General features: G+C 35.6%; 2 protein-coding genes and 1 pseudogene across 3 annotated transcripts in view; all 3 read right to left on the reverse strand.

Annotated features, from left to right (window-relative positions):
• Positions 1–2,076, reverse strand: part of LOC139900061 (28 kDa ribonucleoprotein, chloroplastic-like) — a 176,754-nt pseudogene extending 174,678 nt beyond the window's left edge.
• LOC139896274 (28 kDa ribonucleoprotein, chloroplastic-like) overlaps positions 1–10,024 on the reverse strand; it is a 184,794-nt gene extending 174,770 nt beyond the window's left edge. Inside the window, exons 1-4 of one of the 2 annotated variants that reach the window (XM_071878873.1) lie at positions 9,501–10,024; positions 8,964–9,065; positions 8,091–8,369; positions 7,637–7,702 (exon numbers count right to left, since the gene is read on the reverse strand). In XM_071878873.1, the coding sequence (XP_071734974.1) occupies positions 7,637–7,702; positions 8,091–8,369; positions 8,964–9,065; positions 9,501–9,938 (885 nt within the window). In that variant the 5' untranslated portion in view covers positions 9,939–10,024. Of the gene's footprint in view, positions 1–7,355; positions 7,703–8,090; positions 8,370–8,963; positions 9,066–9,500 lie in introns of those variants that run through there. The other variant, XM_071878872.1, reaches the window with a different exon arrangement.
• On the reverse strand, positions 1,999–6,511 carry LOC139896273 (protein SIEVE ELEMENT OCCLUSION B-like). The gene is made up of 7 exons (XM_071878871.1): positions 5,924–6,511; positions 5,234–5,350; positions 4,711–5,159; positions 4,504–4,619; positions 4,055–4,197; positions 3,481–3,972; positions 1,999–3,026 (listed from the first exon to the last, which is right to left on the reverse strand). Exons 1-7 carry the CDS (start codon positions 6,509–6,511, stop codon positions 2,385–2,387), a joined length of 2,547 nt encoding a protein of 848 aa, XP_071734972.1. The 3' UTR covers positions 1,999–2,384.
• Positions 10,025–14,096: the final 4,072 nt, after the last annotated feature.

The following is a 14,096-nucleotide window of genomic DNA, read 5'->3' on the forward strand; positions in this document are numbered from 1 at the left end:
AGATAATTTTTGTTGTATTTTTTATTTACCATTTTGCACTATATAAATTAAAGGTTTATTGATTTTATACTTAATTTAGTTCGAACTTGTTTATATCATATATCATATACGTAGTATTAGTCAGAGTTTGTCAATTAATATCTTTTTTTTTAACCGTAAAGTGTTGGTACATTGATAGTAACCTGATTTCCCATAAGAGAGGTTAAAGATTCGACTCTCATGTGCTGCAAAAAATATTTCCTTTGTAGTTACCAGTCCATTCAATGCGCCTCAGAGGTTTTTTTACATGTCTATGTATTTGAACCTCACCCCGAGGAGATTTTACCACACGCGATGCTCGTATGGATTCGTCGTGGGTGTTTCCTTAATCTCTTTCTAGAATTGGTACGTTTTAATATTATATTATGACACCATCAATCCGAAATCCTGGCTTCGCCACTGTTTATAACTGTTTTACGCTTAGACACAAGTACTAAATTGTTAACTATGCTGTCATACTTTGATTCATGCTAAATCCCTACAGTAATATCGTTAATTGCTACGTTTAAATGCAAACTTAATTATTGTGAGTAGGCCTATTGAGAGTAACGTCTCTAACCATTTGACCGCTGGTCTTTGGTTACATAATAATGATTCCATGACACTGACAGTACAAGGTGTCATAGGGTAAACTTGTTTAGTAGCGATATTACAAATTGCAGCAACTCTTTTAGATTGATATATCTATATTGATCATCTTTAAACTAAACCTTGTGGTCTAAAACTTTGGATATTATTTATAAACCTGTGAATTTCACTCAACCTTTTTGGTTGACACTTTAAGCATGTTTTGTCTCAGGTGATGAATGAGCTAGATGATTGTCACTGTGATGATAGATTTGATGCTTGCATGGAGTCCACATCGTATATTTTATTATATTTCATAAACATTTATTCATGTTCATTTAATGATGTAAACATTTAATACGCTTCCGCTATTTTATTAATAAAGGTTTATTTAAAATGTTTCATATAGAGTCGTTCTCATTTATACAGCTGTGTTATGATATAATTGGTCACATTTACCTCCGGTCCCATTTTGGGGGTGTGACACAAGGGCCACCACAATACCGCCATGCCAATGACCATTTGGTACTAAGAGGCTCAACTCTTAACAAGTTTCTAAGCTTGAAATTGAAGATCATTCAAGTCAAATTTTATCAAACTCAATGTTTGAGCTTGAATAGAGTTTACTTGAGATCAAAGATTATGATTATATCTAAACCTATAAATATACATACAACAATATCAGACAGTAAACACAAACATACAACCAATAAAGAGGGAGAAAAGGAAAACTTTACATATCCATTAAACTTCACAGCTTTATCAGCTTCTTCAACTGTGCTCATTGTCACAAACCCAAACCCTCTACTCTGTTCCGTATCCCTATTGCATATCACCTACAAACAAACACATAAAATCCACTACTTTAACACCCACATTGTTCAGCATACACATTCTTGAAAACTAAATTAAAATAATCACATTTTTATAACTAAAAAGATAACAATTTTTGGAAAGAAAACCTTGAAAACTAAAGAAAAAAACAATCTTTTATATTGAAAATCATGAAAACTAACAAAAGACCATATGTTATTAAGAAAGATTTTAAACAAATAAATAAATACACAATCTTTACAATACCTCAGCAATGTCAACAGTTCCAGCAGTATTGAAAAGCTGAGCCAAATTCTCACTATCAAAATCATAAGGCAAATTACCCACAAAAATCTTTGCATCTTCAGGTGGTTCTGAATATGATTCCTCTTCTCCTTCTTCGTCTTCTACATCTTTATGTTCATCATTAATTGCATCTTCTTCCTCTACTGCTTCACCTTCTTGTGTCACTTGTTGTGACCAATCTGAAGTTTGTGTAAGAAAATGGGCTAATTTGGGAGATAAAATCTTGTTTTTGTACGAGACCCATGATGAGAATTTAGATAAAGTTAATGTCTTTAATGGTTTAAGGGGTAAAGGGAGATATGAGGTTGACCCAATTGTGGTGGGTATGGTACTGCAACTGCAGCTAGGGTTTAGCAGTTATAATGTACCTATGGCTCTTAATGATATGTTCAAGGCATTTATTTAATAAACATTATGCTTAAATAAGATTTATTATTACATCTAAAAAAGCAGGTCTAACTCATACAACAGTTTAGACTCACCACATTTCACTCAAGTAAAAAAACAGATCACACTCTTTACACACTATAATCTTGTTGCAGACTTGCAGTACACAACAGAAACACAACAACATTCAGTTGCCACTGTTTATTCACTTACAAATACTAATATCAGCATCACAAACCACCACAGCTTGTGTAAACTTCCATTAATGCAGCTCAATACGGTTCAATAAGGCCAGTTTGTTCATGACAACAATTAAAAGCAATGTGTTTCTCCATCAAACGATGACACTCGGGGCAACGCATACCTTCAGGGATCCTACCTGCAGCAATCGGAAACTCAAAATGACTACAGTTATTCGCTGCAACATGAAGCTTATCATGATAATCCATAAACGACATATCGAAACCCCGTGTCGGGATATGTTCCTTCCACAAGTCAAAGTCAGAAGGCGTTTGTAACATAGTCGAACCATATCCATTTGTTAGTATCTGTGATCCTTTACAAAGTAGGGCCCACGGTCCGTTTTTATCGTAGCTGAGTAGCTTCTTGATTTGCAGCATTATAAGGTCTTGATCGTCAGCCCGTTTGAGTTGAATCTTGGAGTATAACATACTTTCTATACGGGTCCAGAAGAACCAGATTAAAGTAGTGTCTTGCCAACAGTAACTAAGTTTTTCAACGTTGATGGTGGCGATTGTCCTGCGTACGCTTTCCCGTTTCTTGCTTTTTCCAACGTACACCATCTCTAATGGGATGCGTGCAGCAGTTGCCATGGCCCGCGCCTTGCTAGTGAATTTGCGAATCCACTCAATGTCGTCCCCTCCATACAAGAAGATATATTTGTCATCTCTTATCTGAAATATATTGTACACCGCTTTATATATGAATATGTAAGAAGTTGAAGGCCGGGTACAAATGATCATTTTTTAAGAAAGAATATGTAAGAACGTAATCACAAACGGGTCTGGTTGGGTCGAAACTCGAACGGTTTGGGTTAACGGGTCACGGGTCGAATGAGTCAGATTTTTCAGATGGTTCAAACGGGTCGGACTAAATGGGTCAGGTTGGGTCGAGACCCGTTTCTCAAAGTTTCTTATACTTGTAAAACCTCTCGATAAAAATATTTTTTAAAATCTTGTAAAGACCCATGAAGACCCATTAAGGACCCGTTGAACCTTATATATACTTGTTAGGCTTCGTATGGGTCTAAAATTAGACCCATTTTTCGAGCTATGGGTCTCAATTGCCGGGTATTTATAAGCCACTAGCAGCATCTTTATAGCAGAAAAAGGTGATCGGTGAACTGACCCAGTTGAGTATAGTTGGGTCCATGCCGCTGACAAGCAACTCGAGTCTCCATGTTTCTTCCCTCCATAACGCTTCCTCTCGTGCGCTCGTGAAAGGGAAGGCATTGCTTCCCCAAATCCACATCATGTGAATGGCGTTCGGGCTCAACTCCCGTCCCTGTGGGTCCAGCACAACAAGTATAGGCTTGCTCCTAAAGTGCCACCTGTCACCAATTGACCTTTTCACAGCCTTGTCAATAATAGACGGGTGGTACACCGAGTACCACGGCATACTATTTCTCATTTCCTCAAATTGACGGTGCATCGCATCAGTGTACTCAATAGACGGGTCCACAATTGGTATCCATACAACCTCATACAAAGCATCCATCCTTGACCCTTGAATGCGCGATTCACTGTAGATTTGCTCGAGGATTGACAGCTCATCACGAGACATGTCTAGCCCCGATATCAGCAATAGCACATTCCTTTTCCTCAGAACTTGTAGGCTAACCTATTGAGTCCAGTTCAAGTATGAAAATAATGATACTGTATATGTAAACACTATATATTTAAATATGAATTTTTGCGCAAACCCTTTGCTTAGTAGAGCCATCGTATAGTGGCAGTATGTCGTCTCTTGAACTAATCAAAGTTTTTAGGATTTTCATGTTGTCGATATGGATTGTATCGAACAGTTGGTTGAACGAGTTCCTGAATTCTATTTCCTTCCTGTCTCCTGCACCAATCAATCAGGTTCGAACCTCACTAGTTAAACATCTTTGGAACTAAGTATATCTGGCAAAGCAAACCCAAAGTCCTAAAAATGGGTCAAGTGGATTTGTCTAAAACAAACCCGACCCAACCCAACAGACCCGACCTGTTTGACCCATCTAACGATTTCTTACCGTTCGACCCATGACCCATTTCTACCCAAAACCTGTTCCTGTCTCAACCCAACCAGACCCGTTTTCCAGGTATAAAACCAACTAAGTTACATGTTGGATGCAAATAAAGTTGTTTATATGAAGTCTCATTAACGTACCTAAAACACGGAGACAATCTTCCAACTGTTTCTTGAGAAACTCGAGTAAGTGGTTGATCTTGAGGGTTAAGGTGGAAAGTTCCCATGACTGCAACTCCGTGGACGCTATCCCGTACCTAAAGTCATTAAACCTTGTTAGCAAACAGTCAAAAACACCTTTCATACGTTGTATTATCGTGTTTTAGACGGTAATAAAGTTAAATTTACTCATATCCCATGCTGGTGAGGCTTGAAATCTGCGAAGCACAAGCAATGATCCCCCTAACGTTCCAGTAAACAGCAGTAGGGATCGTATTCAAAGCGCGGGCCATGGCTGGTACTTCAGTAGAAATGTACGCACCCGGGAGCTCCTTAAACTGAATGATGCACTCGGTTAATTCAAGAACCGAATGGATGAGTTTGTTGAGGGCATCAAATCGAGGTTTCAATGAGGCCGAATGCTCCATAATCATCGGAACTTGTTTAAGAATAGCCATTGATTTTGCGAGTTGATTTGACGAGTAAATCTGAGCTAGAAGCCAGAATTCCCCGTAATTTAGAGCAAAAGCTGCGAGGATTAACGCCAGCTTGGCGTCCCAGTGGAAGTTTCCGACCGTGTGAAATAGTGAAAGCGCTGTTGTGTGTCCATCGCCGCCACTTATGCACTTGAACGCCATCTGTAATGAGGAGAATCTTAAGCACATGTCAGTAAATAAGAAAAAATTATAGGTGTAGAGTGTATAGAACGAACCTCACTAGCAAGTTTGTCGATAATATGTGACAATATATTGAGTATCACAACTGTATTCGCTTTGTGAGGTCTTTCCTCGAGTTTGCCAGCTAGATTGTCCACATCTGTATGTGAAGCCTAAAGAAAACCAAAGATCATTTACACAGTGATTACAAGTGGCAATATGGGTAAGTTGTGTAAGGGGTCAACTTTTTGTTACAGGTAGAACGTTGTGGAACCACCTCATCAGATTCGATGAGGTGACATCTATGTGATGCCCATGTGGACGAATATTACCTTTATTGAACTTTTTTTTCAAAATAGAATTCTTTTTCTGCACCAAATTCAAATCAATACCAGTATGGGCAAAGGAAAAAATCGATATTCCCTTTATTAGGAAATTTTAGCTTTTATGTTATCTTTTTGGGCATTTTGAACTTATAGTTCTGATCTAAACTTATGGATAAAACATGATTTAGGAGGTAGTTTATTGTAAAGCAAATATGCCGTGACTTTCAACTCGTTCCCCCTTTAGCTACTTTTTTAAAACACTTTGTTGGCCCTATTGACCAATTTGAAGCAGAACACCACCCAAATAACCCATTTATAGATTAATCATAAATGGGTCACAATTGCCACGTCTATTTGGAATCGAATCTAATATATATTGAGGGTTAAGTGGACTGAATTATGGATAGTAAATGATGATACCGATGAAGTAGGATCAGCATTGATGGTGGCATGTCGTAGGATCTCTTCGACAATATGAACAAGAGGTTTGATATCAACATCGGTGCCATCAGGGAGATGGGTATTGAACACTTGTTGCATGATCACGTTATCATCTGATGCACTAAAGATAGAGTTTCGATCCTGTTGGTGCACCATTGGATTGTGGACGCCACTCAGTGTATCATGTCGCATCATCGGGTTATGTGTCTGGGTATACATTGGTGTATGCATTGGATTCATCGTTGAATTTAGCATTGGGTTGTATTTGGGACCCATGAACTGTTGTTGCTGTTGCTGCATTGGATTATGACCCGTACCCATCAACTGCTGACCCATTTGGTTACTCATAGGATTAATAAGTTGTTGCTGCTGCTGTTGGTGAGGTAGTTGTTGGTGCATTGGGTTCATTTGGTTCAGTGGGTTCATTTGGGTCAATGGGTTCATTGCTGAGCTGGCACCTGTTAAGGGATTGGTGTTGGTTAATGGATTCGGGCCTGATAAGAGCCGTTTCTCAGGGTTAGATGATGGTAAAGACTTACTGGTGTAATTGGACAGTGATTGGTCCATTTTGAAAGGTGAAGTTGTTAATAAAAACTGCTACTTTGGTTGTGGTCTTGTATAGAGACACCATTGTAGGCCTTAAATACATATTATGGACCGAATAAAGTGGCTAACTGAATCACCTTCTTTGCTTCAATTAGAGTCGAAAGAAGCTAATGTTAATGTGAAGATTAATTTATCCCTTTTTGTGGTCTCTAATCTATTTCTTAATAGTTACCGTTATCTTTTCACTTTTTAGCAATTGGAGTCCAAGAATCAACAACTGGCATCAATGAAATACTATATGAATTCACGTGTTGCATGCAGCCATGTACTGATGTACGTAGTTGTCTTCTGTGCATATACATGTGTACAATTCCAAAAATGTATTCTCTATCGAGTTTCATGATATAATAAAGTAATGTAGGTGTAAGCTATACTTGAAGGTCCTCATTTAGTATTAATACTTGTAGCAACTTGAAACTAATCATGCCAAGATAGCCTAATAGTTAGCGTCATGTCGATCCCCCAATATATACAAGAGGGCTTCAAACTTCACTAGCGTCATAGTTTAGGTTGACCAGGTAAAAAGTCAGAAACGCTTATTGGATAACCTGGTTAAGTCACGTATATTCCCCTGATAATCTGAACAGAATTTTTTTTTTTTTATCCGTATATCGATTTACATATAGTAAGATAACTATTGTATACAAACCTGGAAAAAGCAGAAAGAAAGATAATGGACCAAGCAACAGAAACATGTCTCTAAGGTATCCTGTGTAAAATTCCTTGCTAATTCTTTTTGTTTGGAATATATTTATTCTGAACAATAAAAATGCTAAAGCAAACAAAATCAAGAACAGGTAAAGGTAAAAGATTGGCTTCTTTCTTACAATTTAAGGTTGCTATTGATAAATTAGGTTGGGTGTATGACCCAAAAGGAACATCAAAAGTACCTATCTTCTTATTTGCATTCTTCTTGATTGTTTAATGACTTGATCAAATATCTTCTTTAGTCTTGCTATAATTACTAAGATATAACATCTTAATGACCAACAATAACACTAGATAACATAAAGGAATCTACAATGATTCAAAAATGAAGCAATCTTCAGCTGATTGCACTCATTCAAAGATTGCACTCATTCAAAATTAAAAGAAGCTACGCTTGGGACGTTCTTCTGCGACATTTACTCTGATTGCCCTCCCATCTAAACTCTGCATTACATACACAGATTACCAATTAAATAAGGCTATAACTTGCATACACACTAAACTAAGACCAGATGGATGGGTAGCATGTCAAAATGGGTAAAACTATGTGCAGGTCAAAATCTGTCCAGACAGGTTGGCCGGTGTGTCAACGCCTATTTGTCCCATTTTGTAAATTCATATAACAATCCATGTATAGTAGCAGAAACTACAATTATTACAAATTTTAAATAACACCTAAAACAATTTAAGACATTGTAAGCATTTCTTTATATAGTTTGTGACCCTGTAAACCTACTCAATCCATTTGACCCGTTTCACTTTTTGCTAATACCCATTTTCACCCTTTACCAATAAATTACAACTCAAATTGAAATGGATTGAAATTGTATACCTGTCCATCGAGAGCAGCAATGGCATCATTCATTTCTGCCTCACTTGCCATTGTTACAAAACCGAACCCACGTGAACGTCCAGTTTCACGATCATAGATGACCCTAGCGTCGACTACCTTACCGTGTTCGTTGAACACCTGCTCCAGTCGACCGTTATCGACTTGCCACGCGAGGTTACCCACATATATCTTGAAAGAAGAAGTCCCTACTACTCGTCTTTCGGGCTGCGAACCTCTTGGTGCGGCTTTATTTACAGTAAGAAGTCGTCCACTTGCATCCTGTTTACAATAATAATTATGCCATGACATGCTATTATTAGCATATTACAAAATAACATAGCATTATTCTATCTGTTACACCGTTCTAACTTCTAACTAATCGTTAGATGGTCAATCACATACGGAGTACTTATTTCACTAGTTCCTGCTTCATCCTCTACTTTAAAAGGCTGCGTGTTTTGGTCATACTTAGATTCATGGACTTTGAATCAAAACAGATAATAATATTGACTAAATCAAATTACCCTGGTATATTATCAAGTTATTTAATCTAGAACTAAACCCAACCTTGTTTGAGTACAAGAATTTAGATCGAAATTTGCAACTGATAACGAGTTAATTTCGAGCTGGATTAACCTGAATTTTTATTGAGTTATGAGCTATATATATGTACTATTAAGTGATTCAACTCTTATCAACTTTCTAAGCTTGATATCGAAGTTCATTCAAGTCGAAATTTATCAAACTCGATGTTTGAGCTTGAACAGAGTTTACTTGACATCAAAGATTGTGATTATATCTAAACCTAGAAAAATACATTATATCAGACAGTAAACATAAAACCAATTAAGAGGGAGAAAAGGAAAACATTACATATCCATTGAATTTCTCCACAGCTTTATCAGCTTCTTCAACTGTGCTCATTGTCACAAACCCAAACCCTCTACTCTGTTCTGTATCCCTATTGTATATCACCTACAAACACACACACACACACACACACACACACACACACACACACATAAAATCCACTACTTTAACACCCACATTGTTCAGCATACAACAATCTTGAAAACTAAATTATAAAAATCACATTTTTTATAAATAAAAAGATAACAATTTCGTGTATTGTTAGGCGGAGGTCGTGTTAGGTGGAGGTCGAATTTTGTATTCGTGTTTGTATCCGTGTTATGTAACTCCTAGCATCTTGCTAGTTATATTATTAATAAAATTATTGCCTTTCGAAAAGAAAAAAAAGATAACAATTTCTGGAAAAAAAAAATCTTCAAAACTAAAGAAAAAAATCAATCTTTTAATTTTGAAAATCATGAAAACTAACAAAAGACCATATGATATTAAGAAAGCTTTTTACACAATTACTCCTAAATATATACAAAATCCTTGCAATACCTCAGCAATGTCAACAGTTCCAGCAGTATTGAAAAGCTGAGCCAAATTCTCACTATCAAAATCATAAGGCAAATTACCCACAAAGATCTTTGCATCTTCAGGTGGTTCTGAATATGATTCCTCTTCTCCTTCTTCTCCTTCTTCGACTTCTACATCTTTATCTTCATCATTAATTACATCTTCTTCCTCTACTGCTTCACTTTCTTGTGTCACTTGCTGTGACCAATCTGAAGTTTGTGTAACAAATTGCGCTAATTTGGGAGATAAAATCTTGTTTTTGTGGGAGACCCATGATGAGAATTTGGATAAAGTTAATGTCTTTGATGGTTTAAGGGGTAAAGGGAGATATGAGGTTGACCCAATTGTGGTGGGTATGGTACTGCAACTGCAATTAGGATTTAGCAGCTGAACTGGGAGAATTGTTGTAGTGGAAGTCATTAGATGAAAAGAGGAGAGGAAATGCAAAAGATAAGGGTCAGTTAATACAAAGATGCGAATAACCAAAGAAGCGAAGGCCTAAAGATTATTAGAGGAAGACACTAGGGATTTTATTTTTTTTTTCTTTGCCGGTGATATTTTGCAAGTCTATAATCCCGTTTGGCTCTCAAGGAATCGAATGGAATTTTTCAGCGGAATTGTTATTGAATTTGAAATTGAATTTAGACATGAAGTGTGTCCGAATTTAATTTCAATTTCGCCGGAATCTCCTAACAGCTGTCAAAAAAAAAAAAATCCGTCGAAATCTCATTGAATTCCGTGAGTTAAATCATGGAATTGCTAATGACCACTCCCATGACTAATATTCTTTCTTTTTTTTTTAAGTTGGTCATATTATTAAACCACAAAAGAATACCATGAGCGTGCACCCAAAATACAATTAGTTGCATGTTACATGGTACATGGAAAGGAATGAGATCATAAAAACGTCAAAAAAAAAAAAAACACCTACTACAAGTCTACAATTTATACCACCAAACTAGCAGGGCTAGATCTCCAACTTCCAAATCGCCCGGTTTCGGTTGCTTAACCAAAAATGAGATAGTACATTAGTACTTGAAGATTTGAAACCAAATCTTCATTCATAATCGCACTCCTTTTGTCTTCCGGGCTATGAGCGATCTTGTTTCTCCACTTCCAAATCAACCATTAGGGATCGATCCATTGAACTCCCGTGACTAATATGACAGTCGTGTAATTTGTGACTAAAGGAATAGTTACGATACACAGTCTAAACTTGAAGAAAAATCTAAGGAACGTCGAAGAAAAATCTAAGGAACACCAACCATCAAAAGAAAATGTGATGATCAAGAAATAAAATCAACTGGCTTGAAAAATACCAAATTAAGTGTCCAATCAGAACATTCATCATCAACGGATCATGTAGATGTATTCAGTGGCGGAGCTAGAATTTTAAGTTAAGGGAGGCTCGACTTATTTATAAAGAATTACAATAACAATAACAATATATATTATATGCAATAATAAAATAACATAATCTTCCTTTCTAATCATTAATTTTCTTACATTTCCCTAATGTTTTCTTTCATTTCCTTATGTTTTCTTTAGTTCCATTTGTTTCCTTTCCTTTCCTTTTGTTTCCTTTTATTTCCATTTGTTTCTTTTCACTTCCTTTCTTTTAATTTTATGTCATTGTGTTTTTCCTTTCATTTCCTTCATAAAAAAGATTTGCAAATGCCATCCATTTTTATTTAATTTTCCATTATATTTAATAAATTTTTGTTCATAATTTTAGTAGTATGTATTAAATAATAAATAATAAAAATATATATATTTGAACTTTGACGTAAATTATTAAAAAAAACAATTAAAAAACCCTTTAAAGAAAGTCAGAAATGACATCAGATTTTATGTCGTATATTGAGTAGTAAGATCTTATAATACAGCAGTCGAATCTCTAAACGGAATTTTATTTAAATATATTGTGGACTTGGGCTGATAAAATATAGAACAACTAGAATCGAAATACAAAAAAAATGTAAGATTACTCATTGACTATTGGACCGAATGATTAAGATAATTTTCTCTAGTTAAGATACTAAATATTTGTTTCGAATGAGCAAGTTGGGGGTGGTTGAGCACCCCGAAGCCACCCTATTGTCTTCGCCATTGGATGTATTTACGAATCTGCCAAATTGTTTAAAGCTTCACATTCTTTCGTTTCTTGACACCAAATCGGATGTTCGAACATCCGCATTATCCAAAACATGGAAAACTTTATGGACTTAAATCCCTGTTCTCAATTTCAACTCTGGTGGATTTAAACACAGAGTATTAGATAAGTTTGTCAACCGAACTGTGTCATCTTATCGTGATCCGGTCTGAAACTTGATCGATTAACCTTTAACCGCGGTGGAGTATCAAGTGGCAAGATTTTGGAAAGTGTTTTTAACTATGCGTTATCACACGGTGTCAAGGAACTAGATACATGGATCCACGTCAGCAGAAAAGGGACTTGGCCGATTTGCTTAAACAGATCGTCACACTCGTTAACAAGTTTGAAACTAAAAGGTCATAATGATGTTAGTTGCCCGATTTTGGAACCAAAATCCGGGCCGTATAATAACTTGGCTATGTTAGATCTTAAGAAGGTGATTATTAGTGATTTACAATCGTTTTCGAAATTCCCGGCGTTGGAGAAATTAAAATTAGAGGATTGTAGTATTGCTACCGAGGGTAACGCTTTGAACATACACGCTTCGAAACTTTTAGAGTTAATCATTAAATGCTATGAACAGATTGATGTTTTAGAGCTCGTAACGCCGAACCTTAAATTCTTGAAATTTCGAGCGTTAACATTTCCAAAATTGGAAAAACCTCAAGATCTTCCTGTTCTTCAAAAAGTGTTGATCGACTACAAAAAAGTTCATCTCGATAAGGAGAAGAAAACATTTGAAGATTTGCTGTCTCTATTTTCGGGCGTTTCTACTGCCAAATCGCTCAGGATTTTTCCAAATGTTGTTGATTTTCTTTCGTTTTTTGAAGATGAGCTGGTGGAGGAATGTTCGCCTTTTTGGGGGTTGAAGTTTTTGGAGGTGGATTACTCAGAAATATGGTCAAAGTCCAAGGGATATTATACCTACTGAAGTTGCAAATTATTTTCTTAAGAATTGCCCTGATGCAAATTTTAGTCGCATGTATCATAAACGTGAGTGTGGCAAATGCAAAGATGTGTGTAAATGTGTTGAAGTGGTTGTAGGTCGTTGATTTTATGAAAGATTATTATAGTACTAGGTATCTTGATTGTAAATTCTTTCATATTAAGTGTGATTAAATGACATAATTTGTTTAATTTGTTCTTGTTGTGAAATTCGTTGTTTGTGAAATCTGTGTCTTATAGACTGTCAAAAGATATTAAAAGTGAGTCCTTTTCTGATAAATGGTTAGATTACAATCAATGAAATCTGATCCTTTAAAAGCCAGCTAGCTCTAAATTGTTGTTGGATTTGTAGATAAATTTGAGCTACACGTTATTATGAAGGGTTATCTAATATGTGCTGGGCACAAGTTAAGAAACATTTATTCTATAAAAATAAAAGTTGCCATGAATATTATGAATTTTAATAAATAAATATATATGTAAAAATGGAAAGTTTTAATGCATTAAATAGTACTTAATCTATGTGGTCGTAAGGGCATGATCCTATTATCAATTGTGTATACACATATTGATAGTCAAACTATCATAATATGTTTAGCTTATATTCATATGTATATCACTTCCCATAATGTTATGGAAGTTTGTTAGACATTCCTTAGATAATCAATTGTATGCGTGTATATATGAGGAACGACCGAACGAATGGAATGGAATGGAAATAACATACTGAAATTCATGACCTTTATATATTCTAGTTAGGTTCGAATATGATATTTCTTACAAGAGAATTTAGCTAGGTTCGAATATGAAACTTCTAGTAAGAATATCAATAAATTTGAACTTGATAACTATTGTAAGAATATATGTTACGGCTCTATTTTTTAGTCAATAGCAAGCGTCGATTTATTGGCGTCTTGATTGTCGTTTAGAGCCTAAATTGAATTCCAGATATGATTTAAAACCCATAAAAATTTGATTCTACCATTTTCATGGCGTCTCAATTTTATTTTTAATTTTATTTTACTATTTCTTTAAAAAAAAATTATACTTATTGGCCGGAGCCCGGAGGTCTACTCAGATACAATCTCTTTATCTGTCGAATAGAGAGATGGGTGACTTTCTCTACTTTTGATAGTGTTTTCACCATAGATAGGGAAATGACTTGTTTTTATTCTCAGATAGGAGAGAGATTATCTACATCTCACCTTCCAATACAACACCACTAATGTGGTATTAGATTTTGTTGTTGTGTATCTTGAGATGGTTTATTAAAACAAAACAAACACAAGCTACAACAAAAGCCTATTAACAACAAATACTATGAATCATCAACATAAAAAAACAGTCTATTATCCTTCCACTTCATCTTCCATATCTTCGCAGCTTTCAAAACTGATAACGATCTTTTGACTTTAAGGTCAACCAATTTCAACTTGGCCATCTCTACAATCATATTAGCCAATTCACTTCTAAACAAT

This window comes from Rutidosis leptorrhynchoides, chromosome 3 (assembly GCF_046630445.1).
Source record: "Rutidosis leptorrhynchoides isolate AG116_Rl617_1_P2 chromosome 3, CSIRO_AGI_Rlap_v1, whole genome shotgun sequence".
In the NCBI taxonomy this organism is placed as follows: Eukaryota; Viridiplantae; Streptophyta; class Magnoliopsida; order Asterales; family Asteraceae; genus Rutidosis; species Rutidosis leptorrhynchoides.